General features: G+C 34.0%; 1 protein-coding gene across 2 annotated transcripts; it reads left to right on the top strand.

Annotated features, from left to right (window-relative positions):
• The first annotated feature begins 1,378 nt into the window (after window positions 1–1,378).
• LOC18427217 (polyamine oxidase 2) lies at window positions 1,379–10,631 on the top strand. Of its 2 annotated transcripts, none has more exons than XM_006836271.4 (10): window positions 1,379–1,822; window positions 4,339–4,454; window positions 4,585–4,673; window positions 4,777–4,890; window positions 6,396–6,483; window positions 6,603–6,688; window positions 6,821–6,923; window positions 7,035–7,132; window positions 7,886–8,315; window positions 10,116–10,631. In XM_006836271.4, exons 1-10 carry the CDS (start codon window positions 1,783–1,785, stop codon window positions 10,425–10,427), a joined length of 1,476 nt encoding a protein of 491 aa, XP_006836334.1. In that variant the 5' UTR covers window positions 1,379–1,782; the 3' UTR covers window positions 10,428–10,631. The 2 variants fall into 2 exon arrangements, with proteins under 2 accessions (XP_006836334.1, XP_088713465.1); XM_088857339.1 differs by lacking the exon at window positions 10,116–10,631 and adding an exon at window positions 8,953–9,265.
• The last annotated feature ends 8,697 nt before the right edge of the window (window positions 10,632–19,328 follow it).

The following is a 19,328-nucleotide window of genomic DNA, read 5'->3' as shown; positions in this document are numbered from 1 at the left end:
TTACAGGAAGAAGAGAGATAACACAAGATTATGGAAAGAGAAGAAGAGATATAACACAAAATATTATGGAAATAGAAGAAGAGATATAACACAAGATATTATGGAAATAGAAGAAGAGATATAACACGTAAAGCGCCAAAACCTTACCTCCACGAATCCAAAGCTCAGTAGCTACATTTTCACTATTTGAACAAAAGATTAAGAGAGTATCCAAAACCCAATAGCTACATCTTCACTATTTGAATAAAAGATTAAGAGAGTATATATTAAAGTTCGAAATTCGGGAGAGCATGTTAAAGTTCGAGAGAGCATCAACATAAGAAGAAGAGAAGAGAGAGCATCAATACAAGAAGAAGAAAAATAACATAAGATTATAGGAAGAGAAGAAGAGATATAACACAAGATTTACGTGGTTCAGGCTAAAACCTTACGTCCAATAGCTACATCTTCACTATTTGAATAAAAGATTATACAAATACGTGCTTCTATATACATACGACAATCGCAATGAATCTTGGACATAGAAAAAAATAATACATCTTCACTATATGAATGAAAGATTATACAAATACGTGCCTCTATATACGTACGACAATCACGATGAATCTTGGAGACAGAAAAAAATAATAAAAGATTATCTCCATGAATCTTGGAGATAGAAAAAAATAATAAAAGATTATACTTGGAGATAGAAGAAAATATAAAAGATTATACAAATACGTGCCTCTATATATAAAGGACAATCACAATGAATCTTGGAGATAGAAGAAAATAATATAATGCTTATTCCCAATAACCAACTTGATCAAGCAATTTGACTTTGTTTATCTTCAACGACATCTAAAAAACTTATGATCTAGATGCCCGTATCTATCTTCAACAATATCTAAAAACTTCCACATGCCCGTATTTTGTCCAATTGCAGTGAAATCTTTGTCAAATCCCTAGACTATAATGGAGGTAGAGAACCTACAAAACGAGATCTCTGTCATATTAATTAGGTATTTGTCATTAGTCTATAATTTATTTTTATTTTTTTTTTGATTTAGCGGGCCGATGAGGTAGACCATGACCAGCCCAATGCCACACCCTAGGTATAGATATTAGATAGTAAGACGCACCTCTATCATCCTAGTTTGGCCAAAACTTTTCTTAAATTTGGATAATTTCACCGGATCTGGTTTCTCAAACAAGGGATGGGCCTGATATTTTATTCATTGTTGGGGTCGTACAAACGAAAACTACCCTAACTACCACAAACGCGCTTCCAATAAAACTCAGCGAAGTTCACCGATATGTTCGTAAACGAACTAGGGTATTTTCGTCCTTTTCTCACAACCGAAACTCTATAAAATGCCTCCTATTTTTCAGAACCCGAATCCCACTCCACACGGGGAAAAAGCTTCTTCGTCTTCCACTTTCTCTCTCTTCGTTCCCTCTTCGTTCCCTCTTCGTTCTCTCCTCTCATTATCTCTCTTCTGGTTTTTATAGGTTTCTTCTCTTTCCTCTGATTCTTCCATGGCAGGGAGCTTAGCTGTAGCTCTCGGAAAATAGCTTTTTTCCTGTATTTTGACCCTATTTTCTAGGGGAATTTCAATCTCCTTTTCAGGAACCCTAAGTCCTCTGTGTGGTCATACGTATGAACTGGTTCGTTAACCTAGGGTTTTTTTCAAATTCGATACATTTTATTATAACCTGTCTCTTGATTTTTATCCTCCATTTTTCCCCTCAATTACCTTCTAATTTTGAAAAACCACTGAATCATCGGTTATATCTGGAGAGATGGAGTTCAGAAAACGTGAGAGTGCTCAATTGAAGAGAAGTAAGTTGAGATTTAGATTATCATCCCTTTTAATTCAAATATATATGGGTTTTTCGTAGTTTGTCTTTTTTTTTTTTTTTAACTTTTTTTACTGCATATCTTAATACTAATTGCTTGTAGAGATTGATTTTAACTGTATTTTGGATTTGAAATAAGATTAAATTGTTCCTTTTTCTCTTTTGATCTTTGCGTTCGATAGCTCCAAACTACTGGGATCTGATGCTTAAGTTCTGTGTAAGCTGCTTTTTTTTTTATTATTCGCAGTTGATAGCAAATGACTATAGCTAAAAGGAGTTTATCGTGCATTATTTTATTTTGTGTATAATTAATTATTTTACTATTTAATAATTTAATAGTTAATTAGTACATGGTTAGGGAAGCATGGAACTGGAGACTAAATCATGAAGTTTTAAGGACCTGAGTCAAAAAGTATCTGGCCTATTGCTTGCAAATCCTATAGCCATTAGCTTTTGGTGGTTTTATTTTTATTTTTTATCATGAGATTCTACAAATGAAAAAAAGGATTTTAATAATTATATGTAAATAACATATTGTTAAAAATTTAATGAATCTATGCTACTTTTTAATCATTTTTTAAAGCAGTAAAAAAATCATATATTTTTTTTCTTCTTTTCTTTTTTGAGTTTTAAAAAGTTTAATTTTTTATTTGTTAAATGTTTGATTCATTGGGTATTTCAAGTTTGATAAATCTGTTTATGTTCTTTGGAGCTATAAAATTTTGAGATACAATCAGGCGTGTGACCTTCTACAAGTTTTTTTCATTTGGTACGGACAAATTTAGGATTTAAAGGTAATTTGGTGTGGACAAATTTAAGATTTAAATGTGGATGACTGCCATTGCAGATTGCCTCTTGGGGAAGAAACACAACTTTGTGTTCCTTTTTCGTTATACTTCTTTGTAATATATGCAGTTATGCACTATTTACTGAATTGCGCATGTGCATCCATGACAATGCGATATGCATCAATGTTTTTGAATAAAATATGCATGATAATTAATTATGCACACTGGATATGGTGCATTGCAATGTCTGAGTCTTAGATAATTCTTTTTGAATGATGACTCAAACTTTCCCTTAACCTGTCCCAAGCCCTATAAAGGAGGTGGGTTGGTTAGGTTGGTAGCCAGCGTAGAACTTTGAAACATCATATCATGAATCCTAAACCAAACATGATTCATCTAGCCAAGCTAACATGAATCCTGGACTTGGACAGAGCCAAAACAGAATAAAGTCGCCTAAGGTTTTCAATTTTAGAAAAGAAACTTGACAAGTTCTTCTGTTTTGGAAAACAAGGTTTTGTTCCGACAATAAGGCATCGTTTTCTGAGAATTAGGCGGTCAAGGTGGCGAGTGCCACAACACGACGCCTAGAGTTCCATACTCACCAAGTCCAAAGTTAACATTCAAAAGCAATCTGCGATTCTGCATTAGGATGCCTAACATGAGAGTTCCCGTGCTTTGTTGGGGAAATCACAATAGAGATGGAAAGAATCCAAGGGCTCTTTCCAAATATTTTATTTTGTATCTAGGGGGTGGCATTTCAGAAAGCCACTCCATTTTGTTTGATGTTGGCGAACATTAGCTAATACCTCCCCATTGACCTCTATAGTAACCTTGGTGCTGTTCCACGTTTTTGTAATAAAATGTCTATCTTTAACCCTGCCTAAGATTTGAACTTGAAGCCAATTCTTTTATGTATAAATTTCAGTATATTTAATTAAAAGACTGAAAAATATTTAATTAAAAAACTGAAACACTAGCCCAAACCTGGGTTTTTCCACAATAAAACTTACTCATTCACCCAATTGGCTGAGCCAACTTGACTCAGAATGAGTTTTTGAACTACTGATTAAGATGCACAAGTTCATATATGTTTATAAATGATGATACGTAATTGCACATGCGGTGACAAGCTATAATATTTCATATGGATTTACACATTGGAATAAAAAAAGAAGTAATCTAAAATGGACCCATGAAATCAATGCTGGGTTTTCTTCCATGTGATACTCATTCTGTTATTAAATTCAAATTCAAGTTGACATATTAACTTTCTGTGTGTTGTAAAGAAGAAGCAATTTCTTAAGTTTTCAATTAGGTTAAGCTGAATGGATTATCTGTTACATATCTTGACTTTTCTACTTGCTAGTCCAAGACCCATCATAGTGTTAGCTCCTTTTATTTCTAATCTAAAACTATGAACTTGTGACATAGATTTTATTCATGTCTTAACAATGATTAAATCTTCAAATTAAGATTGAGGTGAATGGCTTAACTGTGAAATGTAGTGGACTTGGTATTCAATTATTCATCAATGCTACATATTTTCTCATTCAATGGTGGCGGTATTTCTAAGTTTCAACGGTCAAAGAGAGAAGATATTTAGTTGCTTGGGTGCATATCATAAGCTCTCGTGCAATTGTACCTTTGCTAGTCTCGAACTAGCTTCTCTAGAGATTGAATTGTAACAAGCTTTGGCCTCTCTATTTTGTAGTGCCTTGCAATTCTAATACTGGGAGACGTCAGTCCTCATCTCCTTCTGCCATCGTCATAGGCAGTGGGTTTGCAGGCCTTGCAGCTGCTCGTGTGCTTCATGATGCCTCTTTTCAGGTGACTAGCAAATAATTTCCCTAGGTTTCTTTTTGGTAATATTACTTATGAAGTAAAATTCTTCCAGTTTTCAGTATCACATTGGTCGCTCTTCTCTTTTTCTGAACCTAATTAACCTAATAATGTTCAGGTTGTTGTCCTGGAATCAAGAAACAGAATTGGTGGCCGTGTGTACACTGACCACTCATTTGGTTTCCCAGTTGATATGGGAGCATCATGGTAAGCACTAATGCTGCGTGGTTCTTATATTTTGTTTACTTTGGTACCATCAATCAAAAAAATATACTAATATTGGTGTGTATGTAACATATTGGTTTCTCAGGTTGCATGGTGTTTGCAAAGAGAATCCGTTGGCTCCTCTGATTGGAAGACTGGGACTACCGCTCTACCGTACCAGTGGTGACAACTCTGTTTTGTATGACCATGACTTGGAGAGGTAAGTATCTAAGAATCATAATTTTTTGAGAGATTCTCGTTGTGTGGTGAAGTATTTTATCTTTGAAAGAGTGGCTGCTTCTCATGGTCTGTGATTCTAAAAGAGAATAATCAGTTGCATTTTCTTCATACATGTGGCAAGGATTGACTTATCAAAAGAAAAGAAAAAGATAAAAGTGGGGTACTCTGATGATAGTTGCTAGTGGCAGTGCTGCATCACACATTAAATGAACAAGTTGCAGAATCTAAAAATCAGGAAATTAACGTTGGAATAATGTTCACTTTTTTATAACTTTTGAGGGATTACTGACCACAAAGAGGGAAAAAATAGGTATTAATTATACACTTGGGTTGCTTAGAAAATACGCAAATTGATGAACACTTGATTAACTGCTAATATGAATTTGGCTTTCTGATATTAGCATATTGAGATAAGATAATTATTGGGCCATCATAATTTTCTATGGGTCCTAAATGAACATGTTATCCTCCATACTAATACATTTGTTAAGTCCTCAGGAATCTCCCATCTAACATGTCTATGATGTCATCACCTTTTCTTTGAGATGAGAAAAATTAGAACTTTTTGTTTAAAATGCAGCCCTAAGAGCAGTTTGTTGTGGCTTCCTTTTCTTTCTCTTGATCGGATCTCTATCTTCTAAAAGGAAATTTTATTTGAGGTTTGGAACACCATGAAATCACCTGTAAGTATTAGTTGTGAAATGGAAATTGCTTTGGTACATAAACCTTATCCTATTGTCCAAAGAATTCTTTGCTTAGCTGCTGTACAACAGTCGAGCTGCGTCCTTGTCAGATATTTTTGGGGTAATGCACGTATGTATTTGAAGCTTACATAATCTGAAACCCATAGAATGAGTGTAGAGGAGATGAGGATTTGAGATGGATGAGTGGCAAGACAAAGAAGGGATAGAATTCGAAATGAATACATTCATTGAAAATTTAGGTGTGGCACCAATAGGCGATAAAATGGAAGAGAGATTTAGGTGAGTTGGCCATGTGTGGTACAGACCCAGTACAACACTTGTTAGGAGGTACGAGTCAGTTCAAGTGGAAGGCTCAAAAAGGGCAAGGGGTAGGCCAAAAGGACATGGTTGGAAGTAGTGAGAAAAGACATGTGGACTTACAGCCTCACTAAGGATACCCTTAATACAGTAGAATGGCAGACCAGGATTCGTGTAGTAAACCCCAATTAGTTGAGAAAAGGTTTTGATGATGATGGTTGTTCCTCTCTATAATTTCTATAGAGTACCAGTTTGGGGAAGATCCTCGAGTAACTTCAATTTCAAAAAAGAAAACCCAAATTAGAGCTGCTATGTTTTATCTTTTGGACAACTTTTACCTTGAATCTTGGTAAGCATATGGCGTGATGTTTACAATACAATTGCTGAATGATGAAGGTTATATAGAGAATAATATGGGTTTGTACTTAGGGGATTTTGGGTAACTCTTCATATGGTTTACACCTTCACTGTTTTACTTTTTCAGCTATGCACTTTTTGACATGGATGGGCATCAAGTCCCTCAAGAACTAGTCACGGAGGTCGGCAAGTTATTCGAGAGCATCCTAAAGGAGGCATGATTCTTTTCCTTTTTTCCATGCCTAGCCAAGATTTCTTATATAGTATCTGTAAATTTTAAAAATTTGTTTCTTCTCGAGATTAATCTCACTTTTGCTCTTCTTGATGATTACAGACAATAAAAGTAAGGGAGGAAAACAGTGAAGACATGTCCGTACAGCAGGCATTTTCAATCGTTTTGGAAAGACGTCCAGATCTAAGGTTTGATAAGAATAGGTCATTCACATGCACACATACAGATTGTACACTGATTCTATGTAGCTATTGTCATTGCTAGCTCTTTCTGAGCTTATTGTCTATTTTGATTAGACATGCTATGCCTTTGGTTTCCAGACAAGAAGGACTTGCGCATAAGGTATTGCAATGGTACTTATGCAGAATGGAAGGTTGGTTTGCTACAGATGCTGATAACCTATCATTGAAAAGCTGGGATCAGGTAAGAAAGTTCATATTCCAAATGATACACATTTCATGCAATTTGTAAGTATAATTGAATGGTTCATGTAATGATATCTGAGTAAAATTGTTTCTTTAATTCATGGCACAGGAAGAATTGCTTGCTGGGGGCCATGGTCTAATGGTCCGTGGTTATTGTTCAGTTATAAATACCCTTGCTAAAGGCATAGATATTCGCTTTGGCCACAGGTATGTAAATTATAATAAGTCAGTTGAATTACTCTATTTTCATGTGCACATTTGTATAGCCTCTGTTTCGTTTAAATTACCATTTTATCTTTGGCTTTTAATTTCCTCGTATTTCGTAAGGCATCACCAAAGCACCCCACTCTTTGCAAGTGAAAAACATGCCTTAATTTCTTTCTAGTAATTAGTATATCCCTTTATAGCAAGTAACTGGATTCTTGTGGACATTTTCATTTGGGAAAGTAATCAAATGGGCTACAGAAAGCCCATAGTCTATTGAGTCATCACTGTCCAATGAAAAGATGGTCACTGATAGAGATATGGTGGTACCCACTATTGAGGCCAAGCCAACTGGTAAGTGTCACTTTCGCTCCATTGCCTTCCCTTATTTTAATGGACAGTGACTATCCAATATGCTATGATTTTTCTCCTAGTCCATTGAATCATACTATTTGTTTCTCCTTTCTTTTTCTTTCCCTTGTTGAAAGTAACTTTATCCCATTCTTTTATTTACAGCTGTTTATCCATCCCACGATATTTTTAGCATTTTTTAAATTATATATTTTCATGTTTTCATGCAATGCACATGCTAGCAACTCTCTCTTTCTCTAGCACCTTCACACTCTCTCTCCTATACACACAATGTGTGCATTGGCTCGATTGCGCACATTTATGTAGAGGACAGCTATTTTATTGTTCATTGGTTGGTCAAGGAATTTCCAGGATTGCCTTATTTTGTTCTCATTTGGAAAACAGGGTTATAAAAATCTCTCGTCATTACCATGGAGTAAGAGTCACTGTCGAGAATGGTAAAACCTTCATAGCTGATGCAGCTGTTGTAGCAGTACCCCTTGGGGTACTGAAAGCCAATTCCATAAAGTTTGAGCCAAGACTACCAGAGTGGAAAGAAGCGGCGATATCAGATCTTGGATTTGGTAATGAAAACAAAATTGCATTACACTTTGATAAGGTCTTTTGGCCCAACGTAGAATTCTTGGGAGTGGTTGCTCCAACCACTTATGAGTGCAGCTACTTTCTAAATCTTCACAAGGCAACTGGTCACCCTGTCCTTGTATACATGCCTGCTGGTCGGCTGGCTCATGACATTGAGAAGATGTCTGATGAAGCTGCTGCTAACTTTGCTGTTTTACAACTGAAGAGAATTTTGCCCAATGCATCTGATCCTGTAAGTCTAGCTTTATATATTCCTTTTTTTCCCCCTAGTTTTATCATTTACTATTGATCCAATCTCTTCACCTTCCTGTTCTTTTTGCATTTTAATACTTTCTGATATCAATTCTTTTGTGCTGAGGCCTATTTTTAGCGCTAAACGGATAACATCCTCCTAATTGTATGAAAGTTGCATGTATATTTGTATTATGTAGCTGCATTTACCATGCACACACTCATTGACATATCGATTTTCTGTTTGGGTTTTCTATTCTGTTTTCTGGACTTTAAAAAATGAGGAGGATTAAATTCATACCATTTTGAAAGATAAAAAAGGTTGGAGGATGTACATCTTCTGCAAATGAAGCACATTGAGTATGGATATTGCTTTACTGAGAGCAGTTCTTTTTGGTGCTGTTTATCTTATATACATTTTACTTAGTAGACATTTTTGGTCATCTCAGACTAACAATTGGCATGTGTTTAGGTATAATCAAACTTTCCTTTCTTAGTGTCTTCCTTTCAGGGTCAGTTTGAAAGGCAGTGTCATGTATCCTATGTATGTACAAGTTCATGATAATGGGTATTATGTCTTCTATTGCTGTATTGGTTGTTCTTGGTTGTACACACAATTAATAGTGTTCTGTGTGCAGGTGTTGTATATTAGATTTTATTTTCACTTCTCAGAAGGCTACATACCTCTCATTGGCCAGTGGCTGGCATGAGCTTTCAATAGTCAAACCCTCCCCTTCATCTCTACTTGTCATATTGAGTTTTAGTGTAGGAGTTCATGTATGTGGGTGTGTGTGTGGGTGTCTGTGTGAGTGTGTGTGTAGATATTGTATATTGATTATTTGTGTGTATCCATGGTAAATTGTGTAAAGGTTATTTGTCTTCTGTCATTTTATTTCTTGTCCTTGATTGGACACTTCCTCACAAGAGTAATTTAGTCATCCATATTCTTCATTCTGTTGTTGAATGCGAAATTCTGTACACAAGTTTCTCACTCACAAATTTAGTGTTTTAACCAAAAAGAGGCAATACCTTAAAAGTGATATCGTCCTGGCATATTTGTGGTAAAATTTGTAAAGCGCTGTAGTTATTTTTTGAAAATTTGTTGGTGCTTACAAAATTACAGGACTTATAGGAAAACGTGATATTGAAACTTCAGAGAGAGAGTTTAGCAATTGGAGTTCTTCTCAGAAACTTTTGGCTCATATTTCTTGACAGTGTGTATATGTGTGCCTGTAAGTGCATGCGTTGAGCGCGTGTGTGTGTGAGAGAGAGAATCGTTCACATCGAGGTCACATGTGTGGGATCTCACAGCACTCTTTGTGCAAGTGGCATAGCACTCTTTGTGCAAGTGGCTTTCTATGAACTTGTACACAAGGTTTCAATAAATGATCACAAAATTGGATATACTGGGCACTATGATCTGTCTTTTGAAGGTGTATCAGCTGCAATATATTAGCTTATATCACCATAGACCCTAGCAGATCTGGATCTTTCTTATTTTTTGTGAACCTTACTTGTAATTATCACATCACAGCGTGCTGTGTTTCGTGTGTAGTATATACATTTGCTGACGATGTGTACACTCATTTTGTGCGATATCTCGTTCTCTCTCTTATGCACACATGCACAAATGATATTTGCTTTTGTGCTTCATCTCTCTTTCTCTCTCTCTCTCTCTCTCTCTCTCTCTATCTTTCTCCACCCATTTGTCTATCAAGCAGTCAATCTATTTCTTCGAGTCAAGCACTTCGACTCAAAAGTTTCTCCATGAAAAAATAACAATCTCGTGTGCCTTCTTCAGATTCAATACCTAGTATCTCATTGGGGCACAGATGTTAACTCCCTAGGTTCCTACAGCTACGACGCAGTAGGAAAGCCTCATGACCTCTATGAGCGCCTCCGCATCCCTGTGGACAATCTCTTCTTCGCAGGTGAAGCAACAAGCATGAGCTATCCCGGCACCGTTCATGGTGCTTTCTCTACTGGATTAATGGCCGCTGAAGATTGCCTTATGCGTGTTAAAGAAAGGTATGGAGAGCTAGACCTGTTTCAGCCTGTGATGGCAGAGGAAGCCGATGCAATATCTGTTCCCTTGCTCATATCAAGGATGTAAAGACTATGCTAACATATACGAATAATTGTGTGCTTTGGAGACCTACTATATAGTTTTACTTGGCCTCAAGAACAATATATACACTTGCGGCTAGAATGCTATTATAGATATGACAGTTTTATGATGATATTTGACGCTGGAGACCCATTTAGCTGAAAATATTACTTGGTTCACTTTGAATAATATATGGCAGTTTTGTGATGATATTTATAGGAACCAGAAATGGCCCACTATCCAAGCCATAATTCTTGTTCACTATCAGCTAGGGCAATTCTTTATAGCATTTGAGGTATTGGGAAGTGACCCATTAAGGCCAATATTGCTTGGCCTACCACACTGATATATGACAATTTTAGGATGATATTTTATGAAGGGAAGTGACCCATTAAGCCAATAATCCTTATTCACTATAGTTTTATGACTGAAGGAGAGATACAATTTGATAACTTCATGGAAGTTCTATATGGTATTTCAAGCATGGGGAGATGACCCATTTAGTAAAAATTTCTGGTTAAGTGCTATTTGGCAGTTATATATAATGTTAGTTTGGAGAGGAATTGACCCATTGTGTAAATGGAATTCAATATCAGAGGTGTAAAGCTCTATTGCCGTTAAATGCAGGCAAGTGAGAGCCAATATATTTCTTTATGCACAATGTGAAGAGATTAAATAGTTGCTCCTCCAACCTGATTGAGGCAATGGTAATGTCTACTGCTTAGAGATATATAGATGATTATGATCGTATTTGAGGCAGCGAGAAATACCCATAATGCCAATATTGTTTCTTTGATCGTAGGACTTCAATATGGAGTAAAAAAAAATGTAAAGAGAAACTTTTAAAAACTGATTGATAGTGCTTTGAGATGACATGTTTTTCTTTTTCTTTTCTTTTTTTCTTTATTATGTGATACCTTTTAAAGAAAAAGTGGGCAGCTTATTATATTTGGTAAAAAATTTATATAAGTTTGCAACCTTCCTTATACCATAACCTTCGAAGTAAGGTGGACCTCAAAAATCAGTTAGAAAAGAGTGTGAAGTAGGCCGGGTCCGGTATGAGTAAAAAAATTGGACTTGGCAGGTTGGGTCTGGGTCCAAGTTCATGTGGACCCGATACGAATAGTGTTATTATTTAAATAATATTAATTAATATTTAAATAACATTTAGATAAATACAACTATATCGTTTAGTTATAGTATTTAAATAAATACAACTATATATTTTAGTTATAATATTTAAATAATACATGTATATATTTTATATAATATTTATTAAATATTTTTTTTTTTATTTTTGGGTCGGGTCCGGGTCTTATAATTTTTTGAAGGGCCGACCCAACCCGCCACTCCTAGTGTGTGAAGTAAGGTGTATCTTAAAAATCCAGTAGAAAAGAGTGTCGAAGTTGGGAAACCTTCTAATTGATCTCAACCTCTATATGTATGGATATAAAGAAAAAACAAAATTTTAAGTGAATAGTGCATCTTGTAACAGTTTTTTGGACCGTGTATTTCTAGATTTTCAAGTGTTCGTGGACATACTTGATATGTATTGTTTTTGAAATTTTAAATTCCATAATTTTGGATATAGATTCTCACGCCATAGTAAGGTTTTTGACATCGAACCTGCATCTTCTAACAAAATTTAGTACTTGTATAGTATAACGTGGGCACCTTTTACTATTTCCTAGAGCGCAGCCTTTTATATTTGGGGAAGGTGGACCTCAAAACCTTGCACAAGAAGCATTGTGATGAGCTTAGAAATATGCTTATTGCCCTATTTTGGAACTTGATAATCCAATATTGGTGTAGATCTAGTGGATATGTGAACACTCGAAATGGATAGTTCAGAAAGATGTTGCAAGATACAATATTTTTAGGGCTTGGAAGGGTTTGAAGTTTTTTTTAGATATATGATTGTTGAGGTCGAGATAATCAATTTGTAAAATTTTTATTATTTTAAAATAAAAAATAAAGTATTATTTTAGATTATAATGAGGGGCATCTTTGATATGTTGGCATATTCTGCTTTGGGAAACTTTAAATTTGAATGTGATACCACCTTCTCACCTTTTTTAAGTTAAGAAAAAGCGAAGCATTAGTGTCCTTAATCAATTGGAAGGGGGCTGGGTTGATCTGTCGGGTCCCTAACTTGGCTCCGGGTATTTCACTTGAATCCGATTCCGTCAAGTTAGATCTTAGTCCAAGCTGGGGTTAGCCCACTAGCTCATATGAACATATGAGTTGAACGGCTTAGATTGAATTTTAGCCGATCTGACGATCACGGATGTCCGATAGTGTTTGAATTTTATTTATTTTTTCACAAATTCCAATCACTTGAAATTTTAATTGTGTGTTAATAAAAATAGGTCAATCTTCGAAAAATATCAAAAAAATATTTTACATGAAATAAATTGATCAAAATACCCTCGAAATAATTTCGAGAGGTATTTTGGTTATTTTGTTTTTCACGGATAATTTTTTTTATATTTTTATTCGGTACGCCTTGATGAGAATAACATACAGTAAAATTTCAAGTAATTTGGATTTGTAGAAAATAAAATAAAATTCAAACACTACCGGACATCTGTGATCGTCAGATTGGCCCAGATTTAATCTAAGTCGTTGGGCTCATATGTTCATATGAGCTAGTAGGCTAACTCCAACTTTTTTCATATATATATATATATATATATATATATATATATATGGGAGATTCTAAACTTTACAACCCTTCAAATTACAAAGGTTCAAAATAGAGAGAGTTTTGAATGGTGGATTTATTAATTTTGTAGTCTATTTTTTTTTAAAAAAAGTTACTTTTTGTGAGGGAAATTTTGTAAATATTACTACAAGACAAATGATACTTTTGTCATCTCTATAAGGGGTAAAATTGAAATTTTAACTAAAAGATAAAGGCACTTTACAATAAAGTTTCAAGACGCTAATTTCCAAAATGTTATTGTACTTTTGTGAAAAATTCAAATTTGCCCTTATTTAATGGTAAATTTACCTATTTAAATAATTTTTTAATAAAAAAAATAGTGATTGTTTCGATAAATACACTGATCACAACCCCTTACAACTTGAACCTTTGTATTTTGAGGGGTTGTTAACTTTAGATAAACTTTACATATATATATATATATATATATATATATATATATATATATATATGGAAAACTCTTAGAAACACTTATAAGCAAAATTGTATAGTCTTTCACCCTGCTATAAACATGCTATGTCAGTGGTGGTTTTGCTTTAAAAACTGCCACGGATCTACAGGAGGCATGGCGGTTGCCCATGTTTTTTTGTGTGAAAAAAATACCGCAATAGACATAGTAGGTCTATTGCGGTCTTTTAATCCACACCGTCTTGAAAAAATCAGATGGTGCCGAGCCTATGGGCGAAAACACCTTTCACTTTCACCCATAGGCGTTTCGTAGTGGCTGACAGCTACAATGTTAACCAACGGTCCAGATTGAATATGAGTGGATCTGATGGTTACAACTTTATTTTGTATAAGAATTTTCATTTTTTTTTTCGATAAATTCAAATCACTTGAAATTTTAAGCGTACATTCTACTTATCAATGCTCACTTAATAAAAATATAAAAAAAGTAATTGACACAATATAAATTGACCAAAATACCCTTGAAATGTTTCGAGGGTATTTTGATCAATTTATATTATGCAAATTATTTTTTTATATTTTTATTAGATTTTCCTATTTTTTAAGAATAAATGTTTAAAATTTCCAGTGATTTGGATTTAAATAAAAAAATGAAAATTCAAATACGAAATGAGGTCGTGACCATTAAATTGAGCCCAGCTTCAATCTGAGCCGTTGGCTGATAGTGTAGTTATCAACCTGTGGGCAGACAATATATATATATATATATATATATATATATATATAGGGTTTGTCTAGAGTTAACAACTTCTCAAAATACAAAGGTTCAAGTTAGAAAGGGTTGTGATGAGTGTATTTATCAAAACGATCATTACTTTTTTATTAAAAATTATTTAAATAGGTAAATTTATTATTAAACAAGGACAAATTTGAAATTTTACAAAAAGTATAATGGCATTTTAGAAGTTAGTGTTTTGAAACTTTATTTGTAGAGTGCCCTTGTCCTTTAGTTAAAATATCAATTTACCCCTTATGGAGATGACAAAAATACCCTTTGTGTTGTAGTAATATTTACAAAATTGCCCCCACAAAAATAACTTTTTTTAAAAAAATAAACTACAAATTAAATCCATCCTTCACAACTCTCTCTATCGTGAACCTTTGTAATTTGAAGGGTTGTGAAGTTTAGAATATCCCATATATAGAAAGCTGGGATTAGTCCACTAGCTCATATGAACATATGAGCCCAACCGCCCAGATTGAATCTGGATCAATCTGGCGGCACGACTCCATTTCGTGTTTGAATTTTAATTTTTTTTTTCTACGAATCCAAATCATTTGATTTTAGGCGTGTGTTCTTCTCATCAAGATGCACATAATAAAAATATAAAAAAAAATTATTCAAGAAAAAATGACCAAAATACCCCCAAAACTTTTCGAGGGTATTTTGGTCGATTTATTTCATGTAAAATATATTTTTTTGATATTTTCCAAAGATTCAACTATTTTTTATGAACACACTCCTAAAATTTTAAATGATTTGGATTTGTAGAAAAAAAAAGTAAAATTCAAACACTAATGGACATCCGTGATCGTCAGATCGGTCTAGATTCAATCTGAACGAATCTAGGCCGTTGGGCTCATATGTTCATATGAGATAGTGGGCTAATCCCAGCTTTTTCTTATATATATATATATATATATATATATATATATAATTTTGATGTAAAATGTTCATAATATTATCTCATAATTTATTTTTATATCTAATTATAAAATTTTAAATTTTAAAAATGGTTAAAATCAAGTAGATCTATGAACATATGAAAATCTTGAAAATGAACAATATAGATAATATGTTGTAAAATACACTATTTCTGAGACTTAAAATCTTTTTATTTGTCATGATCATACATCTTGATGTCGAGATGATCAATCAAAGGGTTTTTCAACATTAAAACTACCTTTTCCAATGGATTTTTGAGATGCATCTGTAGTTCTACATTATAAGGTTGCATCCTTATATAAATGTTTTCGATATATATATATATATATATATATATATATATATATATATATAAGATTGTCACAAATTTATTTTTACATTTCCAGTGCAATATTCTAATCATTTTTAATGAAATACTTTTAGAGAGGCAATCCCTCATTTGGAAAGTAAAAAATGAACGTCCTTAATTTCAAAACTAAGTACATGAGCAAAATAATGTAAAAAACTGGCCTCCTGGTTTTCTACTTCTCGAAGCAATTAAACATTAATTTTCATAAGATGGCCTGAATTATTTTAAAGAATCAAGAGTGCGTGTATTGTGTTCCCACTGGAGCAAATTGTACATTTGGCCCCCACTTCCAAGGATCTGGTTGATTAGAAATTTAATCAATAGATGAGTAAACAAAAAACAAAAACAAATGGGGGATTTTGAGTTCTTGAACACCTCGATCTGACTAGCAAGAATCAGACTGTGCATACGTTTCTTGTTCGCAGCCCGAGCCTCGAAAATCAATGTTCAAATATAAGAACTTCATGAGAAAATATATATCTCTGCCAAGACTTGTCGAGGTCATTAGAAAGTGGTGGCGAGTTATAGGAAAAAAAAAATAGATTCCTGCAAAAGCAAAGGGGGTGCGGTTTATATAAGGTGTAGTAAATTGCACCTTGATGCAGTTTCACTTTTGAGAACTCTTAAAATGACCTGAAAATCTATTTCCACGTCTAATTATAATTCAAAGCTAAAAAATGGTGTAGATCGAACATATGTTTAAATACTTGAAAATCTTGAACATAGCCATTTTGGATAATATATAATAAGATATACTACATTTAGGACTTGAGTTTCTTTTCTTTTCTTATCCATAAATCTTGTGGTCGATATGATCAATTGGAGGCTGTTCTAAGATTGGAACAATCGTTTTTTCTTTTTTTTTTATGACTTTTAAGGTGTGCCTACTTTTACCTATGAAGTTATACATGTGAACAAATGTTGGAGGTGGATATGCATGAGTTTGTCCGATCTTTCATATAATTTTGGGCTCAAAAATCATGGGTAGAAATTGCAATTTTAAATCAATGTTCAATAATCAATTGTAGACCCTGTAACCCAATTTCATTTGGTCATTAGATGGAAGCTGCACCACTTGGATGTTAATTAAAATTTAGGGAAAATTACATACATATCCGTTATTGTTTCTGTTATTACGACTCTACCAAATAATTTCTGTTATTACCACCATATCCGTTTTATTCATGTCAAAATGAGAATTTATAAAAAAAATGACTTTACCATTTTTTGAACAACCAAATTCAAAGTATTTTCGGTTATTGATTCACCAAAAATATTTTATCTCTCTCGTGGCGTATTTTCTCTACCTCTATAAAATAAAAGGGAACAACTAGTTTGAGCCCCTAAATTTAGGAGAAATCCAAGGGATTATGAGATTAGAAGATTAGGAGAAATCTTGTGGCCTATTCACTCTCTACGATAAAATTAGGGGGCAACAGCTAGTTTGAGCCCCTAAATTTAGAAGAAATCTAAGAGATTATGAACTTATCCCAAAAAACCATTTTTACCCATGTAATGTAGCAGAGGTAGAAAGAAGATAGACAAACCCACATCCGAGAAAAAAATTTTGGGTTCTTCAAAAACCGAAATTTGCCCGTTTTCCAAAAATACTTTGAATTTGGTTGTTCAACAATAAAAAAAAAAGTAAAGTCGTATTTTTTTTAAATTTTTGTTTTGACGTGAAAAAAACGGACACAATGATAATAACGGAAACTATTTGGTAGAACCGTAATAACGGCAACTATAACGGATATGTATGTAATTTTTTCTAAATTTTAATGTTAGTTCCCTTTAGAATGCGGGATTTGTAGGTGTGGGAGGTGCTCTTGTTGGGGAAAAAGGAGGAGATGAACTCGCAAAAAGTCTCAGGTATTGATTGACAGCGTTATTGGACTTAACATCATACAGAACCAAGGTTATTCCAGAACAATTGAGAATAACTTTTGTTTCTCTATGTTTTTCAATGGTCATGAAGCCCTAATTTATAGAGGGATGAGATTGGGTTGTTATCCAACATTCAACTTGAGGGGCTTATTTTTTGGCAAAGCATTATCTAATCTTGTAGTTTGGGAGTTCTTGTTGTTTAAGACACTAGTTTCATCTATTGAAATGTTCTCTTTGTGAACAATCCCATTCATTATATACACACAAAAAAAATCTGAAGAGAAATAAAAAAGTAACCAAAAGGCCTCATGTCATCATATCTCCTTGAGCACTTCAATGTTTAGAGCGATACCAATATATGATATAACGTATGTCTCCCTTCAAAAAACTTTATACTTCTGAATATGAAACTTATTATTATCTTTTACAATTCTAACGAGAGTCTTAAGTGACAGTGTAGTATTATTTTGGCAATTCTAGGGTGGAATCTAATGCATTGTTTAAAGGAAAAGTATATTTAAGGCATGGATTATATAGCCCCAGCTTATATCTCATCAAATTGGTGTCTAAAACTCTGGAAATGCATCATCTCACCTCAAAGAATATGGATTTGAAAGAAAAGCAGATTTCTACATATCATCCATTTTGAGTCTTCATAGATTTGCCAAATCTACATATTTTTTAGAGCTTTCATGTCCACCGAAATGATAAAATTTTTGCTCTATTGAAGGTACTTTTCCCAGTGGGGTTCCAAGGTGGGGCTGTGCACCTTGTTGTATTACCCTTATTAAGAAAGTAACGGGATTGCGAAAGTGATGGAGAAAGATTTTAGATCCAGAAAATCCAAGCGGTAAATAGATTTAGATCCAAAACTTAATTATATATCTCAAGTACAACCATCATGAATTTGGATAAAAAAATGAATCTTGAACATTTAAAATGGTTACTTTTGTATTATTTTTTTAAATTGTTTATTTCAATACTTCAAAGATCATTAGTTTTGGATTGTATTCATAGCATGAAAATCATGGGTTTCAGATGAGATCTAAAACAATAGTTATCAAAACCAGATTGAACCGGTGGTCCGACTGGTTATACTGTAGGCCAGTGCTTTAGCTGATCTAATCCCGGTCTAGTTTAAGACAAACTATGTTTGGTCGAAAGTCAGTCAAAACCAATATTTAAATTATTTTAAGCTATTAGGCTACCTATTTTTAACTGGTTGCACCAGCTAAACGAAGTTGAAAAAAAAATTTAATACATTTTATATTTAAAAAATATTACATCTATTTTTTCCTTTTTTCTAGAATCCGATCCAACCCATTCAACTAGTAGATAGATAGGTTTTGACTGGACCAAATGCTTGACCAGTTGAGTGGCCAATCTAATCCAAATAACACTCCCTAAAACCCCCATGGGCATACATGAGTTGAGTCACCTAATAACCTTCCCTCCCTAAAACCACCATGCGCACTCACCTAATAACCTTCCTTTTACAACTTAAATTTCTCTCTCTCTCTCTCTCACTGTCTCTCTCTCTCTCCCCTAAGTTCTAAATATACAATGCAATCTCTCTCTCTTCCAAGTTATCTATAGGCGATGAACTCTCTCTCCCTCTCTTAAATTACACATTCTCTCCAAACCGCGGGGCTCTGCAGACAAATTTATCCATTAAAATCTGCTGCCCTTCTATGTGTCTTGGACGAGATGGAGAAGGTTACGCTCACGTTTCATGGCTTCCCACATCTGATACTGAATAACCATGGAGCCTCCTCACTCTCTCACTATAAAAAACCAAAATGGCAAAGTTTAACT

Source organism: Amborella trichopoda, chromosome 2 (assembly GCF_054954075.1).
Source record: "Amborella trichopoda isolate Santa Cruz 75 chromosome 2, AtrichopodaSantaCruz75HAP2 v2.0, whole genome shotgun sequence".
NCBI lineage: Eukaryota > Viridiplantae > Streptophyta > Magnoliopsida > Amborellales > Amborellaceae > Amborella > Amborella trichopoda.
This window is presented reverse-complemented; position numbering and strand designations above follow the sequence as displayed.

Excerpts from the sequence above, each read along its gene's own strand:
- LOC18427217 (XM_006836271.4), top strand. The coding sequence starts at position 1,783 with ATGGAGTTCAGAAAACGTGAGAGTGCTCAATTGAAGAGAA. Across the intron at positions 4,455-4,584 it reads TTCATGATGCCTCTTTTCAG|GTTGTTGTCCTGGAATCAAG; the intron begins GTGACTAGCAAA and ends AATAATGTTCAG. Across the intron at positions 4,891-6,395 it reads TATGACCATGACTTGGAGAG|CTATGCACTTTTTGACATGG; the intron begins GTAAGTATCTAA and ends TTACTTTTTCAG.